The sequence below is a fragment of the Cloeon dipterum genome, chromosome X (assembly GCF_949628265.1).
Source record: "Cloeon dipterum chromosome X, ieCloDipt1.1, whole genome shotgun sequence".
NCBI lineage: Eukaryota > Metazoa > Arthropoda > Insecta > Ephemeroptera > Baetidae > Cloeon > Cloeon dipterum.
Genome location: NC_088790.1, coordinates 6,185,112 through 6,202,424, shown reverse-complemented (window position 1 = coordinate 6,202,424; position 17,313 = coordinate 6,185,112). Strand labels below are relative to the sequence as shown.

The window sequence follows — 17,313 nt, the reverse complement described above, 5'->3', positions numbered from 1 at the left end:
GGATCTGACTGACTGAGTGAGTGCACGGCCTTTCAAAAGGAGAATTAATAATACTTTTTAAAAATACACACATGCACACAACTTAACAGCCCGCCGCGCTGTTTCCTGTTGTTGTAATTTAGGGTGCGCGACATGATAGACATTTAATTTCGACTCCCCACGAATTAAAACCCTTTGCACGCAAGTTTGAGTAACAATCCGTGTTTTCTGTTGCAGGTTATGTGCACAGTGTTCCAATGCACCTGGAAGGGATGTGGAGTGCGAACCACGTCTTGCGAGGCTATTGAGCGTCACGTCAGGAAAATGCATCTCGGGTGAGTACATTTTTAACATTTCTTTTTCCCTTGGCCAAGAAAATAAGTTATTGATTGACTTGGAAATTTTTGAATGCCAGACCAATAAAATAATTTTATTCGGTTATTTTTACATCATTTAAAATTTTTTTAAATATCGTGAATTATATATAATACAAAAATATTGACAGCTTTTGAGGAAAAATAGCAGTTATTTATTTTAGTTATAAAAATCAGATTTAAGTAACCGTTTTTGCCAAGTCTATGTAGCCATCGTGCGCACCGAGATAATTTCTCAGCAATTGCAACGAGCGGCATATTTATTTTTCAACTATGAGCTCGTTTTAAGTTTCCTTTGCCACTTTGCAGCCCACGCAATCCAGAAGGAAACGACGAAGACCCCAACAGCGACCACGAAGAAGAGTTCTATTACACAGAGCTGGAGGAGGAAGCTAGAAACGTGGCCGTGTCGCCGCCCACGCTGAGCCACCAGGACATGGCCCGGCCGCCTCACGAGGGTTAGTTGGATCGAAACGCAAGCTATTGGGACGGAAAATTATCTTCGTTTTGCACACAAACAGATCCCGAGTATCAGCGGCAGTTGCAGCAGGAAAAGCTCCAGCATAGCGGCAGCTACAAGTCGCCGAGCGTACTTTCTCAGAGGGGATCTCCACTCACGATCCCCATGTCGTCCTTCAGCTGGACGCCCGGGAGCTACCTGCCCGTGAGTACCATTTTAATTACGACCCGCTGAGCATAATTTATTTACGAAGCGCTCTCCTACAAATACAATCTGTTAATTGCAGGTCTCGCCGCAGAAGTATCAGAAGCTGAGCCCGAAAACGGTGAGCTCGCCGAAGCTGAGTCCGAGTGGGCGTCGGGTGCGTGGCGAGTCAAAAAAGTGCCGCAAGGTGTACGGCATGGAGCACCGGGAGCAGTGGTGCACCCAGTGCAAATGGAAAAAGGCTTGCACTCGGTTCGGTGACTAGGCGAACCCCCACCGCCTCCGCCACCACCGCCGCACCGACAAGGAGAGTCGAAATCGCTGGTTTATTCGCTGAGAACAGAAGCGCAAGCTTTGGTAATGAACGCACGGCCCGGCCAAAGTGACTGACAAACTTTCGTTCACCCCCCGAAAGGCCTAAATTATTGCCAAAGACTACATGTGTCTGCTTAGATCGTGTGCCTCCGCCTCAAACGGCCCGATCGAACTGATGTACTGACACAGTGCTAACCAAATACCTGCCAATTATGCAAAAGACTTTTGAACAAAAAACTGGAAGGGTGCTGGTTATCATCAAGGAAAGTACAACGAGAAGAAAGATCACACACGAAAAATTGCAAGGGAGGCAAACGATGAGAAATGGTGTGCAAAGTGATTTCACATGAATTTTGGGACCCACGATCGGGCCTCAATCTTTGTGTACTTAAAGGACACTAAACGTATGATGTCTCGATCTTGTATATATTCAACACATTTTACATCAATCAGCGACACTCTCGATCCATTTGTAAGATTTAATTTTTATTGTTACATATTATTATTACCACATTTTACCAACAATTTTGATCTCTTTTGCTTTATCCGATGAGAAGATTCATGAATATATGTATACATTTATATATTAACTGTAAATCATCATCGCAGAGTGGAGTGGCGCCTAGCTTTACTTTTTTTTCAAACGCGCGGGGCTTGGACAAAAAAAAGATAACAATCAAGTTAGAGTCCTCGCATTACCTCCACAAGAACGAGTTTGCTTGCATATATTATCCGCGCGTCTTTTGGCGCCGTTGCGGTGTCAAACCACCCTTCCAAGCCCTGTTGCAGGCCACGGTGCACAATTTTTTTATTATTATTTTATTGTACAGACCAACAGGTTCCTCAGTCTCGCAGAGCCTGTCGCGACGGGAGCCACTATTTTCAGCCTCGCACTCTGACCAATATCATTGGAGGCGTGAAAATAGTGCACTGCAATTCTCCTTGCCACACGCGCTCTGCCGAACGATTTCACATTTGACTTAAGATGATTGGCAATACCTGATATTTAGTACATGCATCATGTTGTCAATGACGAGCTGTTGCACAGCAGTATTCGTTGTTAATGGTTTTACTCTTTGATTACACTTCGCTTGATCGTCTTTTTTAACAAAAGTGAGTTAGGTTTTAAAATGAATTTTAGTATCTTGGATTCACTTACATTTCAATCTTCAGTATCATATTTTCCCCCTCATATTATGTATAACTATTTATTTTATATTTTTACCAAAACATCTAAGCTTTATTATTGTGTATCGCCTCTTTTGTAATAATTTAGTTGAAATCAATATTATCGCGTAATCATGTTTAGGGAAGTAAAACTCTACTATCCATAGATTTAAGAGCCGAAACCGCGTTTTGAATTGTTGAGTAATTCTTGCGATTTTTCCTTTTCTAAAAAAGTGGTTGAAAGATTTAAATGCCCGCATCAGGATGTGAGTTATTTTCGCAAACGTTATTTTTTATAACAAAAAAAGTCAAGGACCTCCCCCCACACTATCAGTTCGCCCCTTATGATGTCGGTTAAGGAAATTGGATCATAGTATAATACGTAGGAAAAGGAGTACACTCGCCCACACAATGCTACACACATTTGTGAATAAGATCTGGTTCTTTAGGAGAAAAGACGAATTCTTTCATAAATGGTACAACAGATTAATCTAATTAGGATTAACACGAAACGGTTTAACTGTAAAATTTCATCTCATACATGTGGATTACTCGCGCTCGTGCGGCGCAGAGTTGGATAATACGCCATACATGTATGAAAACTAAACAAGCAAGGAATATTCAGTTCAATTTCCTGTAACTTTAATAATAATAAGTGATGATTGATGCTGTGTGATGATTGAAAGTAGTAATTATTACCATAATTGACGAAAATTAAAATATTATATTATTAGTTAAGTGCACATGACAAAGTACAAGAAGCCATTGCAAAAACAACAATGAGAATTGTTAAATACAATTTTTAGCAGAGGGAGAAATTTGGAAATATTTGCCATTTGATCATTTTGAACACACAAATTACACGAAAAACAGTTTTACTCTTTCTCTCTTGACGGAGACGCGCGCTATGAAACATATGTATATCCAAAACAATAATTTCCAACTCCAACTTGACAAGTGGATCAAACTTTTATGGAATAAGCGAAACCCTGTGGAACCCAGAAATATATTATACACACAATACGCGAGAGTTATTTTCTACGTCCACTTCATATCAAAGGCAAACTTATTTTTGTTCAATGTTTAGAGGAGCGAAATGGTGAATGGCAGTATTTTTCGGGAGGAATTAATCAAAGAGAACCTTGTAACAATTAAGCGACGAGACGCAAAGCTGTATCAAGATTGAATGTTCCAAAGTAGCTTTTAGCATAGCCAACACAAACGTGGGACTGCTCGGTATTTTGCCGCATTTTATTGTTCAAGTTGGAGGGCAAAATGCTGGGCGTCACTATTTTAAAATTAAGCGAAACGTACCTCTCTTAAAGTGCATGCGCGAGTGGATTATATCATATTCAAACAATTAGCGTACATTATACCAATTGGCAAGAATACTATGCACTTTCTACAAATTACAATATAAGTGTTGTGTTTGTGCTATATTGATCGATTAACGAAAAAGCAATTGAGTTTTACTGTTCTCCGTTTAGATTGCAGTTGACTATTGTAATCATTATTACTGAAAATTACTTGGACGAGTCCGAGGGGATAAATTAATAATTCTGAACTTGCAAATAATACTCACAAGTCCACACACCGCGCGCGGCTTTGACTGTGAAAAGGCGAACCGATTCGAAATGCGATGGTTACATGTGAGAATTTACACACATACAATATTATATTATATTATTTGTTGTGCCAGTGTACCTCAGTTCAATTTTCTCCGAGCACTGCTGCTATAATTTTTCTTTTCTACTTCGCTTGTGTAACTCTGCGCGCATCATTTACTAATTTCTCCCTTTTATCTCAACAACCCAGAATAAATCATCAATAATCTTTATATAAGAGTATCTATATCGGTGTTGTTAGCCAGAGCAAATTTTTGTATTTTAAAGAGGAAAAGCCATATTTAAAATAATACGATTAAGTACAATCTAAGAATAAAAGAAACAAACTCTCATCTCATGTGTGAAGATAAAACTACATAAAATTTAGTGAGGAATCCAAATTGATGTGTTTATGAGGAAACTTATAAGAGTAATTACATGTCCATCTCACAAACTGATCAATCATTCGTGCAAATCACAAGAATTCAGAGCGTCCGATTCACCTTTTGTATAAGATGATTTTTTGATTGATTTGAGTCAGCTGAGTATGACTTGCATTAAATTTAGTTCTTGTAAAAATGTCGATACAAACTGAAAACCGCAGAAGGCTCACATTCAAAATTCTAAACAACGCAGCAATATCAACGTCTCACCGAATACCGATGGTGACTTATGTATCGAATGTGAATCTGTGTTTTCTACTTCTGTCAAGCTGTCTGTTATATTTTTTCTGTTTCTGTATAAATACTTCCTCAGAATTGTAAAACGTGTATTTGATATATACCCAGCGCAAAACTTGTGTAAATTCATAATTTGCCCCACTCCTCATGAATATATATTTATTATACTTGATTAAGTTTCAATAAAACTCCAAAACCTTATTGCAAACAAACTCTTTGCATTTTATTCCATTCAAAATTCCTATTTCTAGCGAAGGAAATAACTTGAATTACGAATATCGTCCTGGAAACAATATTTTACAACAAAAATTCACTTTGATAATCTCCCTTTTCATCGCTGTGAGCAAAGGACAAGTTAAAACATTCAAACTTGACCGTAGTTTCGCGCCACTACATCGACGAATCCTGTCTAAATGGCTGTCAGCTGGAAGGAGGATTACAAAACAATCAGCTTCTTGTCCGAGCACATTTTCTCAGGGTGTCTTTGTCTTTGTGTCAATTCTTCAGTCCAGGATTTTTCGAAATCAATTTTGAAACAATCTAAATGGCTTGCCTTCTGCACCAGCTGTCTGTATTTGGAGGCAGGCGAGTTTTACATCAAAGAAACAGTCTCTGCAATATTTCCCGTCTCGTGAGTTTAGTGCTGCTTTGAGGGTTCAACGACTCTATCTTAATTATTTCCCGGTACTCTTTGGCAGAATTCGAGCACGTCGTCTAAGAAAGAAGACCTCATGCCAAAGAACTTGCTGCGGGACAAAGACATTGCCACTGATCAGAAAGAGAAGGGTGCCATTTACGACAAGAGACCATTCAAATTTAATTTAGAGGCAAACAAGAAATACGCTTGGTGCTCGTGTGGCAAGAGCAAAAATCAGGTACAGCAAAGAAATGATTGAAAAATTGGTTCATAATTTGGTGTTTATTTCAACCATCAGAGCCTTAAAATGTTTGATTGAAAAACAAATGTTTCTTTTCGCAGCCATTCTGTGACGGGACGCACAAAGATTTTCGTTTTAAGATAACAATGAAGCCAGTGATCTTCATGGTTGCTGATACCAAGGAGTACTACCTATGCAATTGCAAGCAGACTGAAAACCGACCTTTTTGTGATGGCACTCATAAACGCCAGGACATTCAGGATGCTGTCAAGTACTGAAGACCGTACCCATTCATAGTAAAATACTAAATACGTTAAAAATAAAAGATTCATCATTTTTAAAATAAATATACCAACTTTTTAGTTTTTTTAAACCTACTAGAGCAAAAATTCTGATAGTAAAAAAATAATAAAAACTTTCTTGGTTAGAATTATTGTTGAATTACTCTGCAAGGATTGACGATTATCCGCAAGTGTTAGAACATAATCAATAACATTTGATAAGAGCACACATCACACATGTGTTGCCTCTTCCACAATACTTCTCATATCAGCATGTTGTTATGGCGATTCCATTTTCTTTAGGAATCCACAATCAGCGTTTCTAATTATACAGAATATTATTGTTTGTATTTGAACGTACGCCCTCTGAAAACTGATAAACTAAAATATTCTAAACTGAGTGCATCAACAACAGCTTTGGGTTTAATGGGTTTATCAACTCCAAGAAGTTTTTGATAAAAGAGGCACTTTGTATATTAATGTTAAGTGTTGCCAAAGCAGTCAGCAAATCTAACTGAGTGAGTGCAACAGCACTACGATGAGGACGTCCGCAACTACCTCATTATTTTTGCTGAGTGTTTATTTGGTGCGGGCAAATCCCATCGAAACCAGCTATAAAGCATCATGTGAGGTACGCATTTAGATCAGTAGACATTTTAAAATGACTTGTACAGTAGTCTGACGCAATATATTTCTTTTTCTGTAATAATTCACATATTTTATTCATTTTGTATTTATATTCTTAGTGAAAGCGATGGGAATGTCTATAACGTGACTTATTAAATTTGTAAATTAAGCCTTTGATGAAATCACTCATGAATTTCTCCAGATTGAATAATAGGGTTACGCTAGGCGTATTTCAAGTCCCTGATCAAACAAAAAAACTTAAATTTAAATCATCGAATATAGCTTAAAATAGTAGAATTGTGATGGGAAAAAATAATTGCAGCAAAATTATATTTTTCTCTAAGAATTTCCCTCGTGGCAATTTCGACAATTCAATTTCTTATATAAATTGAGTGTATTTTTAAATAAAAGTTTTATAAAATAAACTACTAAAATTACCATGAATAGCCTGCGATATTCAAGGATGATTATCTCTCGATTTATTTTTTATTTCTCTCAATTTCTTAATTGTTCTATTGCACTCTCCCAGAAAAACTAGCAGCTCAGGAAAGAATAAAATTACAATTGCAGGTTTGTCACCCAACAAAAGAGGGCTACACAAATGTTCATCTAATTCCCCACACGCACGACGATGTTGGTTGGCTCAAAACTGTGGACCAATACTTCTACGGCCAAAGACCCGACATTCAAAAGGCTGCGGTCCAGATTATAATTGATTCAGTAGTAGATGAACTCTCGAAACACCCTGATAGGCGGTACTTGAGATAATAATCGTTTCGTTGTTCAGTGCAAATTATTCATTTCTGAACCCCTTGAACAGTTTTATTTATGTCGAAACGGCGTTCCTGAAACAGTGGTGGGACATCCAGAACGATGAGAGAAGGGCTAAAATGCGCACCCTAATTGAAAAAGGCCAACTTGAATTGATCAGCGGAGCGTGGAGCATGCACGATGAGGCTGTTACTCATTATCACTCCATTATCGACCAATTTACTTTGGGCTTTGGGTGCGAAACGTTTGAAGAGACACGAATTCAATTTTACGGTACACTTTTTTAGAACGATTGACCAAATGTTTGATGGCCTCTCTTGCGCTAAGCCCAAAATTGGATGGCAAATCGACCCATTTGGACACGCTCGAGAGACGGCGTCAATTTTGGCGCAAATGGGATTCGACGGGCTGTTTTTCGCTCGACTTGACCATCAAGACAGAGCTCGCAGAATCCGCGACAAAGAGATGGAATTCGTCTGGCGAGCTAGCGAAAGTCTTGGTAGCCCTAGAAAAAATACTCAGATTAATGAAATTACATAAATTTAATAAATTAATATAGGAAACGCGTCTAGCATCTTCACACAGGCATTCTACAAGCATTACAGCGCTCCCAGCGGATACTGCTTTGATCTAGTGCACTGCAATGATCAGCCGATAAACGAGAACCCAAACAGTGGCGACTACAACGTCCCGAATAGAGTATTTTTGTCGCGTTAAAATGGTTTCTTGACTGTCCGAGATTTTTTTTGTTTAGGTGAATTCGTTTATGGAGTTTGTCAACTCTCAAAAGGACACATACCAAACGGAACATATGCTTGTTACGATGGGCGACGACTTCACATACCAACAGGCGGCTTCGTGGTTTGATAATATCGACAGACTCATTAAGTATACACTATCCCAAGTTGATGTTTGCGTCCTAATTAATTATCGGCGACGACCTTTCAAGGCACGTGAACGCTGAGCAGAAAAATGGCAGCATGATAAATCTCTTATATTCCACGCCCTCGTGTTATCTGCAAGCGGTGCACAGGGCGGACAAAGTGTGGAAAACGAAAAGCGACGATTTGTTCCCATACGCCGACGGGGACCACAGTTTCTGGACGGGCTACTACACCTCCAGGCCGACTTTGAAGTACATGGAGAGACGAGGAAATAATTTATTACAGGTGTCCATTTGTAAAAAAAATTATTTAGGGAAAAATAAACGCATTTTTGCATCAAGGTTTGCAAGCAGTTGAGCGTTTTGGCGGAGCTCAAGCAGGAAAAGTGGGAAGATTTGGACTCGCTGCGAGAAGCGATGGGGGTAATGCAGCACCACGACGCAATAACCGGCACTGAAAAACAACACGTGGCCGACGATTACGCTAAAATGCTGTACAAAGGAATGCTCGATTGCGGAGCAACTGCTGCAAAGGCGATTAAGTAATTATTTAAAATTATCATACTGAAAAGGTAGTATTTATCCTCTCTGTTTTACACCAGCAAACTATCAGCGAAAATTACGGAAGCGCCTAACGTAAATTATGAGTCATGTTTGCTTTTGAACGTCAGCCAGTGCGAAATTTCAGAGTCAAACGAAAAATTCGTGGTTACCCTGTACAACCCTCTGGCTCAGGAAGCCTCTACATACGTCCGTTTGCCAGTGCAAAACTTCAAATACACCGTCTCGCAAGGTAAAAATAGTGAAAGTATGCAACCCGCGCGACTGCTCTGTTGTGCCCGTTGCATAAGTTGAACTACATAATGGAATTACGCAGGCACCGTCCCAATCGCGACTCAAATGCTGAAAATTCCTGATCACGTTTTGAGGGTGCCCTACCGCATCAGCACGGCTGTGCAAGAACTGGTTTTCAAGGCCATCATTCCTCCACTTGGTTTCCAAACGTTCTACGTAACAAAAACGGCCGAGGAGTCCGCCGTGCCTGCGCCAGTCGAGGGTGACGGAAAATTCGCCATTCAAGGAAACGTGAGATTAACTTAAAAGTCCGTATAAAAAAATTTACCGTTCTCAACAGCTAATCCAGGCAAATGTGGATCCAAACACCGGTCTGTTTGAAAGTTTATATTCCAAACAAAATGGGTTAAAATACACAGGCTTGAGCCAAAATTTTTACTATTATCTGGGAAGCAATGGCAACATGGAGAGTAGTCAATCGTCTGGAGCATACATATTCAGGCCAAACGGAAACGCCACTGTGATTAATGCAACGCCAGAAATTGCGACTTTTAAAGGTAAGATTTTAGTATGTTTTTACCTAGTGAAAACTGCAAAAATATTTACAGGAGAGTTAGTGCAAGAAATCCATCAAAAGTTCTCGGACTGGGTCAGCCAGATTATTCGAGTGTATGCTGATAACGAATTTGTCGAATTTGAGTGGATGATTGGCCCGATTCCCGCTGAACTGTAATTTTCAACATACTATTTCATTTCATCGTTTTGATTTTTCATCTTGCTTAAAGCCTGGTTAATCCTGGAAAGGAAGTCGTTACTCGCTACTCGGCACAGGATTTGGTAACTAATGGAATTTTCTACACGGATTCCAACGGCCGCGGGAGCATTGAAAGGAAACGTGATTACCGACCGACCTGGGATTTGGACCTCAAAGAAGAAATAGCAGGAAATTACTTCCCAGTCACAACGTTTATTACAACGAAAAACGAAACGGAAATGACCGTTCTAATAGACAGGGCACAGGGCGGTACCAGTTTGCAAGATGGAACTCTTGAATTGATGGTTTGGCACATTGGATATTTTAATTTTCATTTAATAAAGGCAAAACCCTAAAGTTGCACCGCCGCCTTCTCTTTGATGACGGTCGAGGTGTTGGAGAAGCACTGAACGAAAAGTATGAAGACCCTAACAGTGGCGCATCACAAGGAATGATAGCTCGGGGAAGACACTTATTTTCGTTTGCGCCAATTTCGGAAGCGCTCAGTACGACCGCCACAGCGAAAGCGCGCAGGTGGAGCAGAGACAACATGATATTGGCTCCTTGGGCGTTTTTCGCCCCTACTGACTTGAGTGACTCCCAGTGGCTGGAAAATTACGAAGTTCTGGTAATATCTCGCTGTTGATTTAACGGTTTAGATGATTTTTTTATTTTAAAAAATGCATCTCTCGGTCTTAGTATCAAGGAATAAACAACAAGGTGCCCGAAAATGTCAACATTTTAACTCTGGAGCCAACAAAGGGTGGCGAAGAGGTTCTGGTGCGATTTGAGCACTTTTATGAGCCAAATGACGACCCTGCCCTCTCTGCAAATTCCCTTGTACCCATTTATGTAAGTTCTCGCATTTGATGAGGCGCATTGTTAATTTACTCTGTTTTAGAATTTGACAAAACGATTTGGTACCGACAAAATGATTGAAGAGATGTCACTTGGGGCTAACAGGCGTTTAGCAGAGGTTTCAAGGCTCCAGTTTCGAATGGACGGCGCAGAGGCAGAAAAAGAGAGGAATATTGCACCAGTAATTGATGCAGGAGATTCTATTTTGTTGCAACCAATGGAAATACGCACTTTTGTAGTGAAAAATAATTCAGGCACCGCTCGGTTCTCAGTTTTATCATTGGTTTTCTTGCTCCTTATCGCAATAGCATTCCCAGGACAAATGAATTAAATTAATAGATTTCTTGTACTCCAAAAAATAATGTATTTTTAAACAGTCAGCATTAATAAAATTAAATGATTTATGCGCCCAAAGATAAAATTTATCTCACATGGTTGTACATCCTAATCAGAGAAAGGAGGGAGTCCAAAGAGTTCAGGTTTGAAGTGCTCCAACGACTCCAGGACCAAAGCTGCTCCTTCCCTGAGTTCAGGCGAGACCCTAGGGTCAGGAACCATCACAACCTGCATTCCAGCAGCCACGCCAGCTGTCACCCCGTTGGGCGCATCTTCAAACACCAGGCACTGCGAACAAGCAGAGATTATAATCTTGAAATTTCAGAATAATAAAGCTTAAATAAACCTTCTCTGGATTTGCTGCTGGCTGGAATCTTGAGGCGGTCACCAGAAAGATGCAGGGGTCCGGCTTTCCTTTCGTGACTTCGGGGTCGCTTGATCCACACACAATCGGATCAAAGAGTTGGAAAAGCTCAGTGTGCCTCTGGGTTTTTAAAGCCATCGGCTCTTTTCCGCTACTAGTGGCGACTCCAATGGGGATTTTGTGTTTATGCAAGTGTCGAATCAATCGGTCCGCCCCTGAAAGTATGATCATAGTTTATTTTGACCTAATCTGGTATTTAATTTAGCTGCAAATAAGAATACGGAAACGACTGTTTTAATACAGTGAAACAGTAGGTAAAAATATTTGACTTCTAATTTTTATTTTGTTGTAATTAGAACTGATATAATTGTGTCGTATGATAATCGTTTATTTTTTCTCATAAAGCCCAAATAAAGTGATTTCATCTCGATAGTTTATGTAGATTCTATATCACACTTTTTGTGAAGCGTTTATGTGATAACAGTTTTAAATTGTGATAATAAATTATTGTAATTGTGCGACTACGTTCTTTTATAGGTTATATTATTTATTATCGTAGAATAACAATGAAGCAAATTATTGTTAAGTTTTTAGTCAAAATTTGGGATAGATGTCAATGTATCTAAGAGACAGTTTGGTCTATATGATACCTAATCATGGAAAATGCACAATATTGTAGAACATTTCAAAATTTAAACCATGGTCTCTTTGGCAGCTCACCTGGCATTAAATTTGACTTCGGAAAGTACTCATTGTACAAGATGTGTGATTCCTTGATGTACTCATCAGGTGAAAGAGGAAGGCCCATCCCTTCAATCAGTTTAATCGCAGCATCTGGGCCACTAAATCCCATCAATGACTGCTTTAGTTCCCAAGTGTATGTCTTTCCAAATCTGTCCGCAATCATTTGGGTTATTTTGGTATAAAGAATCTCCGTATCTGAAACAAATTTTAAATTTTAGACCAGAAATGCCGGCTATCTTTGTTATATAATAAATTTGTACAAAGAAAATGATCTACAAACGTGTGTTACGTACCTAAGAGTAATCCGTCCATGTCAAAAATAACATGTGTGACTGGTTGCAAATTTCCTGTCATTTTCACTTTGATTTAGCCAAAAGTATGGTCTTAAAAATCACAGATTGGTTATCTGAAAACTTAAGGATGTGAAGTGTGTGGCAGTAATTTTTGTGATGCGTGTTTATAATACGTGCATGCGGTATATTGAATGGGTCGAGCATGCGCACAACACCATTTAAATGGCCCCCCTAATCTAACTCTTTCAATGAGAAAAAAATGTTGATATCATTATCATCGCACGAATTGTATCCGTTTTCAGAAATGCAAGTTATTGACATCTCGTAAATTAAGCATGCAAATGCTGATCGCCGCTTTTCACTATGGGAGCGAGATGATGTTGCCTTAATTTCCCGCCGTAGCACATTAAAATTCGACACCAGCGCCACAGTTCCCAACCGCTTTATTCTCGAACTCGAGGAATAAACAAAATCAGTTAACTGTTTACTTTCTCAACGCTTCTCATGAGACGCCCAAATTCATAATTTTATTTTAATTTTCTGGTGTCTCAGTTTCGAACATTTTGATAACACTAACTGACATGATGCTTTCTTCCATTTTCTTCATTGCGATATTTGCTAGTGGTGAGAAAATTATATTTTTTAACATTCCACAACGTGTTTGCAAAATGACAAGAACAAAATCTCATTTAATTCATGCCTGCAATTTCATTTCAGCCACGGCACTTGAATGCTACGTCTGCACAAACCAAGAGCACAACAAGGATAAATGCCTAAACACAATCAAAACCTGTGAACAGAACGAGGAAATGTGCCTAACGGAATATAAATGGGGCTGTAAGTGCGCAAAGTTTCAATTGCCACACCCTAATTCTTCTTTGAGTCCTTAACCAAAACAAAATCATTTTACTGATATTATTTGCGCTTCAATGGAAATACATAACTGCTGATTAAATTAAGTATTTAATATGTATTTTTTACATCATTAAGCTTAATTCATTATGTCAATTTCTGGAAACGCCACACCCTATATTATGTACGTTCTTAAATTCTTGATGAACAAACTTTGCATGGTTTTTAAAAACTAACATACATATCATATATTATGGTATCCTCTTTAATTTGCCATATTTTTTTGTTTTTCCAGTAAGAATAATATTTTTGCCAATTCGCAGCCACGCCTTATTGGGATCAAGGAGCGGCCAAGCAGTTCTACGTCTCTAAGAGGTGCGCCACCAAGAAACAGTGCACAGACCTCAGGTCGCGCTACATGCCCTTCTGCACCTACATTTGGTATGAAGATTGGAAGTGCTCAGAGTGTTGTCAGGGAGACAGATGCAACTACTATGTTATTGTAAGTTATATTCTTTCATGAAAAATTCTCAACAGGAAAATTAAAAGCCTTTATTTCAGCTCGGAGCCAGTTCAACAAAGAGCAGTGTCACAATGCTAGCAGCCACGGTTGGAGCTGCGCTCATGCTGTGGCGTTTCTATGTCTAAAGTAAGATCTTTTTTGAGAATCTCGATCGACTTTGGTTTTACCAAATTTTTATCATTTAAAATGATTTTATACAAGATAAAACATTCCGTCCATGGGGATTATTTGCTCTTTCAACGAACTACAATCCGTCCAATAATTGTAATTCAAGTAAAGAATAAATTGTAGAAAATATTTTTTTAAATAAAATTTATTTCTAAAGAGAAACTAGCCATGTATATTTCGGTTTTAATAAAATATTCAAACTGAAGCACAAAGTTAAGGCTTTAATTGCTACGCTAAGCTCAGGAACAACAAATTGCAAACAACTATCAACACTTCATAGACGTTTGAACTGGGCCTGATGGCGCGTGAGGGAATCTCGATGGCGTTTGTTTATGTGACCAACTAGCAACAAAAGATTGACTTGATCCACACAGTGGACAACACGGAATAATAAATTGTCTACCAAAATAGGCGTTGTGTGCTTTGTGTGTACTCGGAAAGTCTCTCTTTGTGAACACTATTTATCGACAAACAGCTTTTTAAGCATCTCGTAAGACGCGTTAATCACACCCCAGCTAATCAGCGCCCTCGTGTAGTTGACGTGAACGCCAAGGAACATTTTGCGCCAGCCGCCGCGTTCACGGGCCACTTCGCGCCACACCTGAGTCAGCGGCTGGAATTGGCCTCCTAACTGCGTTTGCATGTGGGCTTTCACAACGTTGATTGGGTAAAACAGAGTCGAAATTGCGCCGCCGATCAATGCACCGCTTGCAAAATCCCTTACCTGAAAATTGAAATGCTATTAAGACTAATTGTAAGGTGGGTGGCTTTGAGAAGAAATTTAGACGGTAATACGATGATTTTGAAGCCATTCTCACAAGGGACTTGGGATTTGGCAATATTTTAGTTTTTGGCGAAGTAGTATCCAACGAGAAAAGAGATATCACCAGAGAAAGTTTTTAATCTGAGGACGAAGTTAGTGAGTAATGAGTTTCTGTATGAAGGTTAAAAATCCCTAAGGGATTTGACACGGGAAATGCTTTCCAATCAAATTTTAGCCAGTTTTCGTTTTATTGTGCTGATAATATAATATAGATAGACTCTACAACACAAATCAGCTAGTGGAATATTATTGTATTTTTTTCTGAAAATTCCCTAGATTTTACTTTTCTGGGAAATTTGCTGATGGCCAAATAACAGATCTAGATAATGTTATTATATAAATTTCCGTCATGTAGCTCCACTTACATCTTTCAGAAAATGTTTGAAAAATTGTTTGATAATATATGTTTTCCTTTTTAATAAATTGATTTGTTGGAAAATAGAAAAAAAGAAGAAAAATTTGAAATTCTATCAGCTTTCTGAATAATGAATAGTTTTTTTTGTTCAACAATTAAATATTATATAACTTACAAAGCCTGGAACTAACCCTTGTGAGATTTTTTATGATCCCTGGAATGTCAAAAATAAACCACCAAACAAATTGTCTCATTCAACAGTGTTTACAAACCCAATTTCAGCTAAATTGAACAAAAACTGTATTTTTCAATCAATTTGGAAAATGTTGGCCATTCTCTTAATTTCTCCAAAAATTTGGAGCTATAAAAGGAACTTAAAAAGCGTTTCTCATTTTCTATAAAAATATCTTAAGTAGCAAACTGTCGGCCAAAATAGTTGAATTGCTGCTAGAAAAATATTCGGCGCAGATACAAAAAACTTTGTTTCATGCGATTTAAATGTGTTATAAAGACTTTATTTGAAAGTTGAAATTATTGTTTCTTGGAAATCTTGAAATTCCGTAATTTCAAGCCCATTTTGCGCCTTAGAGTAAATCAGACGCTCAGATCTAAAATATTTGACCACTTTTGTATCCTCAATAGGTCAACACTTGTTTTTAAATAGTGAGAGAATAAACGTCACTCCTTTTTGTAGTGTTGTAAAATCCCAGTCAGTCTTGCGTTAATTTTATCTCTTTGTTCACCCACAAATTGATGTAACAGAAATAAATATAATCATATTTTCATAATCGTGTTAACCAGCCTATCTCACCAACAAAAAAAATTACACAAATTCTCAAAGAATGGTCAGGCTCAAATAAAATACTTACTAGGTTTAAACTGGGATTTGAAGAGTTGGGCCAGCGAATCTGGACTTGCTCTCTGCCCCAGAAAAACAAAACGTTGCTAGGACCGTTCCTGAGTAAAATTGGCACCAATCCGCGATAGAACTCCCTGGCGCCGTGAGACGCCCAAACCGAGCTGAATGCATGAGCGGTGTTTTTAAATTTCTGATGGTAGCTTTCGTTCTAGAAAAAATTAAATAAATTAGTATCACAACCAGAATTTAAAAGAAGGTTGTCTTGCCTGCAACAGAGTCTGAATTCTCTCGAAGGGCGACAAAATTGCTTCGGTTGTCCCTGCCAGCATCGCTGCCATCCCATTCGTTAGTGGAGTTGGCATTCCAGGTACGTTTGTGTTAATGACCTGCCTGTAGTGCTCGTACATGCCGAACATGATGGATACACTCAGGGTCTTTTGCACCAGGGGCGGCAGAATGCCTCTGTACAGGTACCAGGCTCCCTCGGACCTCAGTTGTGCCACTGCAGTCTTTGTCTTCAGACCGTGAAGCATCTAATATTTATCAGTTAATAATGTATCGCTTTTATTACAAATTAAAAGGGCAAACCTGTCTGAACATGACTTTGTTGATGGGGTAGGTGACCGTGATGTTGATGAAGGCGGCGCCCCATCCGCAGGCGAACTCCTGCATGGACTTCTTGTCCAAGGATTTCGATGTCATTGTTACGGTTGGTTCTCTCACGAGAGCATTATCTGACAAAACATCTCGTCATCACCGCTGCAGCAGCAAACCTACGTCCAGCGTTGGTTCATTTCTGCTGCCGCGCAAAACAATGAGCCGGATGATTCAAAATAGGCATTACCCCAATTTACCTTGGGCTAGTTTGCAGAAAACGTGCGATTATGCCATCACCAGACTCATTAGCACTACCTCTTGGCCGGACGAGTACTTGCGACGAGATAAGCAGGCGTTGTTCTGCAAAGTGCCAGAGTGGGAGCAATTAGGACAATAATTTCGTCCACCGATTGCTCCTTCAATATTCTCCTCCGCAGTCAGCTGGGAGCTGGGCCAGATGCTTTTTCACTTCGTTCTTCAACACACTATGTATATGAAGGTGAGTGCCATAGCTGCTAAAAGAGGGCAGCCCCAGTGCATCTGGCGCTGGTCTGGCGTCTGTTGCGAGAGCTGCAACCCGCGCAACAGCACTGCTCGACCGGTTGCATTGCATTATTCGCTACCGCAGTGGTCCGTGTTCGTGTTCGTGCAGTGCGCAGTTTTGAATGCAATTCCCCAAAGACCAAAGCAATAAACGCAATAAAATGCATTTTATTACGTCCGGTACGGTAGCTGGATTTTCCCGCAATAAAGCTGCTTTGAAAACTTT

The 17,313-nt window shown here is 39.3% G+C and overlaps 6 protein-coding genes across 8 annotated transcripts in view; 4 read left to right on the top strand and 2 right to left on the bottom strand.

Annotated features, from left to right (window-relative positions):
• Positions 1 to 4,995, top strand: part of Glut4EF (Glucose transporter 4 enhancer factor) — a 48,254-nt gene extending 43,259 nt beyond the window's left edge. Inside the window, exons 5-8 of the mRNA XM_065494206.1 lie at positions 217 to 314; positions 663 to 811; positions 875 to 1,017; positions 1,100 to 4,995. Of these exons, the coding sequence (XP_065350278.1) occupies positions 217 to 314; positions 663 to 811; positions 875 to 1,017; positions 1,100 to 1,282 (573 nt within the window). The 3' untranslated portion in view covers positions 1,283 to 4,995. The remainder of the gene's footprint in view (positions 1 to 216; positions 315 to 662; positions 812 to 874; positions 1,018 to 1,099) is intronic.
• Positions 4,996 to 5,204: 209 nt separating this feature from the next.
• On the top strand, positions 5,205 to 6,010 carry LOC135946141 (CDGSH iron-sulfur domain-containing protein 3, mitochondrial). Its single transcript, XM_065494212.1, has 3 exons — positions 5,205 to 5,414; positions 5,482 to 5,658; positions 5,763 to 6,010. The coding sequence occupies exons 1-3, from the start codon at positions 5,328 to 5,330 to the stop codon at positions 5,937 to 5,939; spliced, it is 441 nt and encodes a 146-aa protein (XP_065350284.1). The 5' UTR covers positions 5,205 to 5,327; the 3' UTR covers positions 5,940 to 6,010.
• Positions 5,682 to 12,565, bottom strand: Gs1l (GS1-like). Of its 2 annotated transcripts, XM_065494211.1 has the most exons (5): positions 12,368 to 12,565; positions 12,051 to 12,269; positions 11,313 to 11,545; positions 11,062 to 11,254; positions 5,682 to 7,845 (listed from the first exon to the last, which is right to left on the bottom strand). In XM_065494211.1, exons 1-4 carry the CDS (start codon positions 12,426 to 12,428, stop codon positions 11,075 to 11,077), a joined length of 693 nt encoding a protein of 230 aa, XP_065350283.1. In that variant the 5' UTR covers positions 12,429 to 12,565; the 3' UTR covers positions 5,682 to 7,845; positions 11,062 to 11,074. The 2 variants fall into 2 exon arrangements, with proteins under 2 accessions (XP_065350283.1, XP_065350282.1); XM_065494210.1 differs by lacking the exon at positions 5,682 to 7,845 and having other exon boundaries at positions 10,971 to 11,254; positions 12,368 to 12,564.
• LOC135946137 (lysosomal alpha-mannosidase-like) lies at positions 6,440 to 11,051 on the top strand. Its single transcript, XM_065494205.1, has 16 exons — positions 6,440 to 6,573; positions 7,140 to 7,324; positions 7,390 to 7,575; positions 7,628 to 7,839; positions 7,900 to 8,039; positions 8,095 to 8,228; positions 8,290 to 8,509; positions 8,566 to 8,765; positions 8,826 to 9,016; positions 9,101 to 9,309; positions 9,359 to 9,575; positions 9,627 to 9,747; positions 9,804 to 10,077; positions 10,131 to 10,400; positions 10,472 to 10,624; positions 10,674 to 11,051. The coding sequence occupies exons 1-16, from the start codon at positions 6,481 to 6,483 to the stop codon at positions 10,959 to 10,961; spliced, it is 3,093 nt and encodes a 1,030-aa protein (XP_065350277.1). The 5' UTR covers positions 6,440 to 6,480; the 3' UTR covers positions 10,962 to 11,051.
• A 255-nt stretch (positions 12,566 to 12,820) lies between the features above and the next one.
• Positions 12,821 to 14,122, top strand: cold (coiled). Its single transcript, XM_065494213.1, has 4 exons — positions 12,821 to 12,991; positions 13,085 to 13,204; positions 13,543 to 13,721; positions 13,781 to 14,122. The coding sequence occupies exons 1-4, from the start codon at positions 12,949 to 12,951 to the stop codon at positions 13,865 to 13,867; spliced, it is 429 nt and encodes a 142-aa protein (XP_065350285.1). The 5' UTR covers positions 12,821 to 12,948; the 3' UTR covers positions 13,868 to 14,122.
• LOC135946139 (mitochondrial nicotinamide adenine dinucleotide transporter SLC25A51) lies at positions 14,112 to 17,014 on the bottom strand. 2 transcript variants are annotated; one of them, XM_065494208.1, is made up of 5 exons: positions 16,802 to 17,014; positions 16,536 to 16,746; positions 16,214 to 16,480; positions 15,958 to 16,155; positions 14,112 to 14,634 (listed from the first exon to the last, which is right to left on the bottom strand). In XM_065494208.1, the coding sequence occupies exons 2-5, from the start codon at positions 16,647 to 16,649 to the stop codon at positions 14,368 to 14,370; spliced, it is 846 nt and encodes a 281-aa protein (XP_065350280.1). In that variant the 5' UTR covers positions 16,650 to 16,746; positions 16,802 to 17,014; the 3' UTR covers positions 14,112 to 14,367. The 2 variants fall into 2 exon arrangements, with proteins under 2 accessions (XP_065350280.1, XP_065350279.1); XM_065494207.1 differs by having other exon boundaries at positions 16,536 to 16,743.
• Between the last annotated feature and the right edge of the window lie 299 nt (positions 17,015 to 17,313).

Excerpts from the sequence above, each read along its gene's own strand:
- LOC135946141 (XM_065494212.1), top strand. The coding sequence starts at position 5,328 with ATGGCTTGCCTTCTGCACCAGCTGTCTGTATTTGGAGGCAGGCGAGTT. Across the intron at positions 5,415-5,481 it reads TCTGCAATATTTCCCGTCTC|AATTCGAGCACGTCGTCTAA; the intron begins GTGAGTTTAGTG and ends ACTCTTTGGCAG. Across the intron at positions 5,659-5,762 it reads GTGGCAAGAGCAAAAATCAG|CCATTCTGTGACGGGACGCA; the intron begins GTACAGCAAAGA and ends TTCTTTTCGCAG.
- LOC135946137 (XM_065494205.1), top strand. The coding sequence starts at position 6,481 with ATGAGGACGTCCGCAACTACCTCATTATTTTTGCTGAGTGTTTATTTG. Across the intron at positions 9,017-9,100 it reads CAAATACACCGTCTCGCAAG|GCACCGTCCCAATCGCGACT; the intron begins GTAAAAATAGTG and ends GGAATTACGCAG. Across the intron at positions 9,748-9,803 it reads GGCCCGATTCCCGCTGAACT|CCTGGTTAATCCTGGAAAGG; the intron begins GTAATTTTCAAC and ends TCTTGCTTAAAG.
- Gs1l (XM_065494211.1), bottom strand. The coding sequence starts at position 12,428 with ATGACAGGAAATTTGCAACCAGTCACACATGTTATTTTTGACATGGAC. Across the intron at positions 11,546-12,050 it reads GAAGTCAAATTTAATGCCAG|GGGCGGACCGATTGATTCGA; the intron begins GTGAGCTGCCAA and ends TCATACTTTCAG. Across the intron at positions 11,255-11,312 it reads CAGCAGCAAATCCAGAGAAG|TGCCTGGTGTTTGAAGATGC; the intron begins GTTTATTTAAGC and ends GCTTGTTCGCAG.
- cold (XM_065494213.1), top strand. The coding sequence starts at position 12,949 with ATGATGCTTTCTTCCATTTTCTTCATTGCGATATTTGCTAGTG. Across the intron at positions 13,205-13,542 it reads AACGGAATATAAATGGGGCT|CCACGCCTTATTGGGATCAA; the intron begins GTAAGTGCGCAA and ends GCCAATTCGCAG. Across the intron at positions 13,722-13,780 it reads GATGCAACTACTATGTTATT|CTCGGAGCCAGTTCAACAAA; the intron begins GTAAGTTATATT and ends CCTTTATTTCAG.
- LOC135946139 (XM_065494208.1), bottom strand. The coding sequence starts at position 16,649 with ATGACATCGAAATCCTTGGACAAGAAGTCCATGCAGGAGTTCGCCTGC. Across the intron at positions 16,481-16,535 it reads ACAAAGTCATGTTCAGACAG|ATGCTTCACGGTCTGAAGAC; the intron begins GTTTGCCCTTTT and ends GATAAATATTAG. Across the intron at positions 14,635-15,957 it reads CAAATCCCAGTTTAAACCTA|GTAAGGGATTTTGCAAGCGG; the intron begins GTAAGTATTTTA and ends TTCAATTTTCAG.